This window comes from Oxyura jamaicensis, chromosome 10 (assembly GCF_011077185.1).
Source record: "Oxyura jamaicensis isolate SHBP4307 breed ruddy duck chromosome 10, BPBGC_Ojam_1.0, whole genome shotgun sequence".
NCBI classification, from domain to species: domain Eukaryota; kingdom Metazoa; phylum Chordata; class Aves; order Anseriformes; family Anatidae; genus Oxyura; species Oxyura jamaicensis.
This window is the reverse complement of record NC_048902.1, coordinates 9,470,695-9,478,561: the sequence shown is the minus strand read 5'-3', so window position 1 is coordinate 9,478,561 and position 7,867 is coordinate 9,470,695. Positions and strand designations below refer to the sequence as shown.

General features: G+C 56.6%; 1 protein-coding gene across 2 annotated transcripts in view; it reads right to left on the bottom strand.

The window, feature by feature from the left end:
• Window positions 1-1,139: 1,139 nt before the first annotated feature.
• INSYN1 (inhibitory synaptic factor 1) overlaps window positions 1,140-7,867 on the bottom strand; it is an 8,700-nt gene continuing 1,972 nt past the window's right edge. For both annotated transcript variants that reach the window (XM_035336022.1, XM_035336023.1), the window contains exon 4: window positions 1,140-2,052. In XM_035336022.1, the coding sequence (XP_035191913.1) occupies window positions 1,393-2,052 (660 nt within the window). In that variant the 3' untranslated portion in view covers window positions 1,140-1,392. The remainder of the gene's footprint in view (window positions 2,053-7,867) is intronic.

Sequence of the window (7,867 nt, the reverse complement as noted above, 5' to 3'; positions counted from 1 at the left end):
CCCTGGGTGTTTGGGGCTGGTTTGGAGTCAGTTTGAGCAGTTTTTGGTGTGGGCTGATGGATGTTAATAATTAACATTCTATTAATAATAACCCCTATCCTCCTCTTGAATTTCACCCCCAAACCCACTCAAACAGGATTTCCTGCTAAATAATACCAGCAGAATCCCTCCGTGCTTGTTTCTGGGCATGCAGAGGAGCACAAGGTCATTGCCTGCAGCTTGGGCTGCTCTGAATTTTTGCCTCGTGCCCCTCCTGGCATCTTTCTCCAGAAGTTATTAAGGAACAAAGCTGCCTCTATTAATCACATCTATCCAATGGTGCCCGGCTGTAAAAACAGCTCGTAAAAATAAATAACCAGCTGTTGACACGCAGAGTAATGGAAGGAGCAAAGAGTTGTCCCGTCCCATGTCTCTCCATGGTGGTGGCTGTCCTTTCTCTGGCATGTGGGACAGGGACATCCCAAACTCTGATGTCCCTGTTTGTGAAAATTAAATTGTCTTGGGGTCCCAGCCCTGGGGTCACGGGGAGATGCAGAGGGAGATGATGCTGATGCAGCTGCAGTGGAGAAAAACTCCTAAAAACTAAACCAAAATGCCTAAAAGCTCTAAAAAAAAAAAGGATTTTAACTCCTTCCAGCTAATGGGTGTAGATTCCCATCAGGGCAGGTTCCGGTTTTTTAGCATCAGAAATACCTATAAAAATTGCTGATAAAATATTATCAGAAATATAGCCTTGCCTTGTACTGCATCCCCAGGTGATGCCATGAGGGTCCCCAAAACCCATTGTTGCCATTCCTGGGGTTAATTCCCCTAAAAACTGTCTGTGGGTTCTCTTTTTTTTTGTTTTTGTTTTTGTTTTTTTCCTATCCCGTTTTCCCTGCTGATAAAAGGGAAGAGCATCAAGCTCTGATTTCGGGTGAATATAGAGCACTTTTTGAGAAAACCTGCAAGCAGACTGCACCGGCTCCTTGTATTTCCTAGCTCGTGCCTATGGCAAATGGGGATAAAACACCCCAGGGAGGGATCTTTGCCCTCCCCAGCCCTGCCACCAACCCCTCCAGTGTCCCCACGTCCCCAGGAGAGGCTTCCCTCTCTGGGCACAGATATACATAGGATATATATATATCTTATGGTTGGCATTTCTCCATGATGAACAGTTTATTGAGCTCCATCTTCCGTCCACAAAACAGTTTAAAATTCCCTGAGCCTCGGAAACGACGGGTAGGTAGTTGGACGTTTTCCTTCTCTGCCACCTTTTCATCTCGATTTTATTCATAGTAGCGATGTATTTAAATATATATTTATATATATATATATACTTCTGACCCTTCCCAGGCTTCCCACCCACCCAACCCAACCCTCGGCCGACCCCAACCCGCTCGGGAGCCGGCGTCAGTTTTTCCTTTTGCTTTTCTGCCTGATGTAAGGCAGCACCGTCTGGGTGCTTTTGTCAGCCACAGTCTGTGTGCTGCTGTTCCTCGTCGGCCGCCGGGCCGCCGCCGGCCCCCCGCCGCCACCCCCAGGGGGATGCTTCGAGGTCGCCTTGCGGCCGGGCTCCTCGCCACAATCCTCACCCGGGGAGCCTTCGTCGGCACCGTCCCCGTCGTCGTCGTCGCAGCACAGCGCGTGGTACAGCACCTTGTCGCTGAAGCGGACCCGCTCCCGCGTGCCGGCCGGCCGCTGGTGGGGACCCCTGTGGTGGGCACCGAACGCCTCCTCGCTGGAGGAGTCCGGGGTCCCCCCCCGGGGCCCGTTGGCAATGGGGACGCCGCCGTTCATCAGCCGGTAGTCGGGCTGGCGGCACGGCGGCGGCTGCGGCCGGGGGGGCTCGGGACCGTCCCCTTGGTCGGAGGGGGTGGAGGCGTCGAGGAAGGAGCAGAACTCCCAGCTGTCGGAGAGGATGTCGGCAGCGGCGAAGTCGAGGGGTCCCAGCTCGAAGGCGGCGCCCCCTTTCTCGCTGCTGGAGGTGCTGCTGGCCGTCGCCGTTGTCCAGTCGTCCGGCTCCAGCTCGAACTCGAAGTCGGACGTCAGACGGTCGATCTGGCTCACCACCTGCGGGCGGACGGAAAGACGGATGGGCAGACGGACGGACTGGTGAAGCCCACCCAACTGCATGGCACTTTTGGGGTGCTCGTGGACCCCGCCACCAGAGCCGGGACCCGCCCCAGCCCAACTCGTGGCCATGTTGGGCTGAGGCCCCCTCTCCCCCACCCAACGCTGGGGCAGGAGGAAGCAGGCACCCCAAATCCCCACGCACATGGCGTCCCTTAGTCCCTCACACCCAGCCGTGCGGAGCCACCAGTGACTGCCACCTCCTTTGTCCCCCAGATTTCAGCTCCACAGGTGGGGAAACTGAGGCAGGGCTGTCCCCAGGTCGTGTGATGGATGCTCCCAGGCTTGTTCTCAAACCCACCATCCCTTCCAAGGAGTTTATTATACCAAGGACCAGCGGCACCGTGGTGGCTTGGGGATGGGGGGTGTCCCCAGCGTGCTGCAGGGGACAGACCATACACAGTGCCAACATGGTAAAGGGGCTGGCACCCAAGCATGTCCCTTTCTGTGACATCTCTACGGCTATTTATCAGGATTGCTCTGCTCTCCCCTTCCTTTTCCTTCCCCTGCCCTTCCTTTCCTCATGGAAAGAAACCACGAGCTTCGCAAAACAAGGATGGGAAGGCAGACGAATGAGCAACTTCCTGGCACCTTGCAGTCCACACTGAAACCAAAAATCCACACACCACCAAAAACACTCCACAAACCACAAAAATCTGCTCTATCTCCACCAGCATCACACCCAGGGGACCTCCTCATCCACCAAGAATAATTAATTGCAGTGCTAAACCAGCCTTCCATTGTTTCTGATCTTGAAGGTCTTTTCCAAGCTCAAGGACTCTGTGATTCTGTGATTTTGCTGCTGTCACCCTGTTTTTTGAGTACTTTTGGAGGCAAGCAAGTCCTCAGGCTTAGACCTGCCACCCCATCTTCACTGCATAGGCTTCTCCCCGACCTTCACCCCATGCCCTTGCTCTGTGCATCATCACCCCTGTGCTAGATGCCAGCATGCAGCAGTTTAGGGAAAACCCTATAAAATACCATCAATGCACCGTAAACCAGCACCCAGCAGCCCGGGGCCATTCCGGAGGACAAAACGCAGCCTGGTGTCCCCAGGGATTTGGCTCAGGGTGAGCGGGCTGGATCGGGAAGCCCATGGGAATGGTGAGACCCTGCCTGAGGTCCGACCAGGAAGATGCAGCCTGGGGGTGTGTTGGACGTGGTGGCAATGAAATGAAACAGCCCCAGTCGGTACACCTGGACCCCCCATCCCGCCCTGCTCATGGCCCAGGAGCCCACACAGCTCAACATGGAGCTGTGCAGCTCCTTGTCCCCAGCCCTCTATGCTGTGGGTACCTTGCCTCCTGGATGGACCCCTTGTAGGTCAGCCCCCACCCTGCTTCCAGGTTGGACCCCGGCCCTATGTCACGGCCTTGTCCCCCAGCAGGTCTTTGTGCCCCCAGAGTGGGGCAGAGCCAAGCGGAGCGCATCCGATCCCCACCAGCAGAAAGTGAGGGGCTTTCCCCAGGCTTTCAGCCCTTGCCCAAGAGCCCAGACCTCTCTTCTTGCCTCCTTGCCCATGCTTTGGCTCTGGAGGATGCTGAGAGCAGGCTGGGACCCCCAGCTGGAGCTGCAGCAGCAAGAAACTTCTTGGATGAGAAAAGGGGATCGCTGCTGTCCCCAAAGTGCCACCAGCTTGCTTTTTAGTTCTTTTTTTTTATTATTTATTCCTTGGGCGAGAAGGGGTGAAAAAAAGGCCTATGTGACCTCTTCCTTCTCAGTGATGACAAAGAAGAAGGAAAAAGGGCAGGAAAAGAGCCGTCCCTGGGAAACACCCGGCTATTATTATTTTTTAATAAGGCAGAAAATGATCTCACTGAAACCCTTGGCTAAAATGAGATCACCTCCGTTTTCCTGGAGGCTGCGAGCACAGCACCAGCTCCAGGGCGAGTGCATCCTCCCTAGCCCAGGGGGTCCCAGCTCCTCCTCATCCTCACCCACTCCTCAGGGGGCTGCTGGCACCTGGGTGCCAGGAGGGGCCGCGTCCCCACCGTCCCCCCCCCCCTGCTCCTCAGGGGGATTAGTGTGACAGCAGCCACGCTCACTCTATTTTTAGGAGCGCCCTTCCCTGCACTTTCTATTTTAAATGGGCGGTGGGGGGGTGTGTTAAATATCTCCGTGCCGCTCGCTACCTGCTGAGGATTTAAATGTAAAGCAGGATTTGGTCTTTTCTTCCGCCCTCTCTGCTACATCTGGCTGCCAAAGCCTTTTAGCAGGGCGAGCTGGGATGGGAGCGATGGGGAGGGAGGGACGGCCCGGACCCCATTGGTCTGCATGGGGTTGGGGTTTTGGGGTAGACCCCCATGATGGGTGGCCCTGGGGGCTGCAAGCGGCTGAGGGGGTCAGGGTGTCCCCAGTGTGAGCCACAGGGGTGCCAAGAGGGGATGTGCCCTCCTCCTCCCTCACCTGTAGGTCTCACTTTGTTGCAAAAATCATTTTTTTTTTTCTTATTTTTTAGCTAAAATGAATGTAGCGCTTCCCCACCCCAAATACCAGGCCCAAAATCTTCACCCCAAATACCCCCCACCCCCCAAAAAAACCCGAATCCTCAGCAGCCTGCATGTTCCCAAACATGGCACTTGGCCTAAACATCCTAAAGCAAATAAATGGGACAGACCCAGCCTGCAGGACCAGCATGGGACCAGCCACCACCAGTCACCCAACTGGGAGCACTGGGTGCTCCCCCCACCCCCGGGGGCTCGAGTGTGGTCCCTGCACCCAAGAACAGCGCCGGGAGCTCTTTAGCTAAAATCCTGCGTGCCCCCGGCCGGGTGTTCCCCTCCCCAGCTGGATACCTGCCGAGGCAGATGTTGCACATCTGGAGCACCATTGTTTTGCTTCATTTTAAATAGTTTGGGTAATCAGCTCGGCTGCAAATCACGCCCTGGCTCGGCGGCTGGCGTTTCGGCATTTTGGCCGTGCTGCTTCTCATTCAGGAGGGAATTTCTTGGCCAAGGCGCTGGGGAGGCAGCGGACGGGGCAGGAGGACAAGAGGGGACTTCAAAGGCTTCGTGGGAAGGAGCGGCGCGGTGATGGGCAATGCATCTCCAGGAGAGGGTGGACGGGAGCGAGGCTGGGAGATGCTGGGGATCAAAGTGATCCAGCGGCCCCTGCCTCGCAGCCTTTGAAGCGGAGCGGCGGTGGGATCAAAGCAGGGGGCATTGGGGAGCTTTGGGTTCGCTGACGGGGTCTGGCTGTGTGGCTGTGCCCCCCCTCGCCTCCCTTCCCAAAGGCTCGCCCGGCCCCAAGCATCAACTCGCAGGGCAAGCCGTGGGTTTTGCTCCCTGTTCCCAAAACTGTGCCACTGCTCCAAACCATCCCTGAGGATTTTGCCACCGTCGCCTTGAAAAGCAATCCCTCTCCCAGGAAAAGCAGCAGCCCCCAAGCCTCCGGCAGCCCCCACGACCCTGCAGGCTGACTTTCCCAGGGATGGGACCTTCCCGCATCTCCCCAAACACTTCCCGGCAAGGGGAAGGTAAATATTTAACAGCAAATAAATGATTAATTGGAGCTTGCTTGCAAGCGAGCGAGGAGAAGCTGGGTTAGGGGGGGCCTCTCCCCAAGCTGGCACGTATGAACGAGCGAGCCCTGCTGTCTGGTCCAGCGGACGGAGCATCGCTGGGCCATTTGCTGCATCATCAGCCGCTAAATAGTCCAAAATCATCGCGTGCCTCTCTAAAACGTGTCACTAGAATAACGAGCCGCCTTCTTGCCATGAACTTCCCAAAGCATTCCCAGCTAATCACCTATTGATTACAGCATTATGAAGGTGTTTGTTAGAGGAAGGGTTGCGCTGCAGGTCTTCCTCCCGCAGAGGGAACGCCTGGGGACGTCCTGGTGTCACCTGCTAGTGTGCTGGCACCCACTGCTGCACCCAGAGGGGGGCAGGGGGCTGACAGGGCACTTGCCATGGGATTTGGGGGCTCGAGGATGGAAAATGTGGGAACTGGGGATGCAGGTAGCAGGGATGAAGGATGAAGGTAGCAGGGATGGACTATATGGGTACAAGAGATGGGATGAAGGATGCAGGTACCAGGGAGGAAGGAGATGGGTACCAGGGGTGGAGGATGCGGGTACCAGGGATGGAGAATGAAGGATTTGGGTACCAGGGGTGGAGGATGTGGGTACCAGGGATGAAGGATGCAGGTACCAGGGATGGGATGGAGGATGAGGGTACCAGGAGTAGGGGATGCAGATAGCAGGGGCAGGATGGAGGATACAAGTACCAGGGGTGGAGGATGTGGATCCCGCTCAGCGGAAGCACCTTCGGTCCCGGCCTCCTGCGTGATTTTTACTTCCAGCGTGCGATTTCAGGCAGAGATTTAATAATCATTTTCCCCGCACATAATACAGCCCTGTCGTGGAGTGCTGGGGAATAATTATATACACAAAAGGGAAGAGGGAGGGAAGGAGAGTGGGAGCACAGAGGCTGGTAAAACAGCATCCTGGATACAACGGACATCTGGAACGACAGCCTTCAGGTGGGGAACGCTTGGGGGAGCGAGGGGTGAGCAGGGCTGGGGACAGGTCTGCCCCATTCCTCGCAGAGCATGTCCAGCCCTGTGCCCCAGCCACCCGGCAAAGCCCTGAGAGGAGGGGATGGATGCAGGGGGAAGAGAGGAGAGGGTGGCGGTTTCCAAAGCCCCATGGCTGGCCATAGACCTGGTGGCTTGGTATGCACCCCCGGGGACTCACAGTGTGTCCCCTGCCCTCCTTGTCCCCATCTCCACAGGCTCCTCCTAGCCCTGGCTCATCACTTTGTTGGGTTTTGCAAGGCAATGCCGGCCTGGCCCTGGGGGAACAGGGAACACCAGAGCTCTGCTCCTGCAGAGCTGCTGGGCGAGCCTCAGTGTGCTTTAACTCCAGCTCATATTGAGTTTTACACCACTTTTTAGGCACCCAATCCCTTGCTGTAGGGTCGTGTGGTTCTGCTGGAAGACTTGTTGAGAAGGGTCAATGTTTGACCCCTTTGTGGGGAGGATTCTGGGGCCACGTTGCCCCGTGCTGCAAAGGGCCCTCCCGTGGGAGGTCACCAGTGCCTCAGGACATGCCGGCTCCCTCCCAGAGTCACCTCCCGGCCACAAGACTTCTCCCCAGGGCCCCTTCCCCTCTTCCACGTGCTGGTCCAGCCTGGCTCGGGCAGCTTCCCAAGGATGCTGCCAAGATGCTGGGGGTCCTCCAGCCCCAAGAGGTGGACGAGGACCAAAGAGATAAGCTCTGGAGCTGTCAGAAGGGACACTCAGGTGATCATGGTGGTCTCTTCTGGCCCTAAATCCATGAGCTTTGCAAAAAGGGCACTGAAGTGGGCATGAATTGCCATCAGCCTCCTTCTGAAGGCCTCTTTAAGCTCCTGGAGGAGTGTGAAGTGAGCTCAGGCTAAATGGAAAACAGCTCTGCCTCCTGATTATTATTATTATTACTATTTTTAATCCGTCAGGGATTTGTCAAAAAGGGTTTGGGGCTACCCTTTGGGAGCTGCAGGAACCAGGGGCCTTTCTTTGCTCTGCGTGCTGCCTGCTGAAGGGACGAGGGCCCCGACGGGGTGGTGTGGTGGGATGTGGTGTCCCTGGGGGACAACCTCCCCTAAAGCCCCACAAACCCAGCAGAACCGCCCCAGAAAGGACAGCAGGGCTTTCAGGGGATGCTTTGGGCTGGGAGGCATCACGTCCCTGAGCACGGCCCGCGGAGACATGGCTCTCCCCCACCTCCAGAAACAACCCGACCACCCCAGCAACACAACTGCCCCATCCCAAAT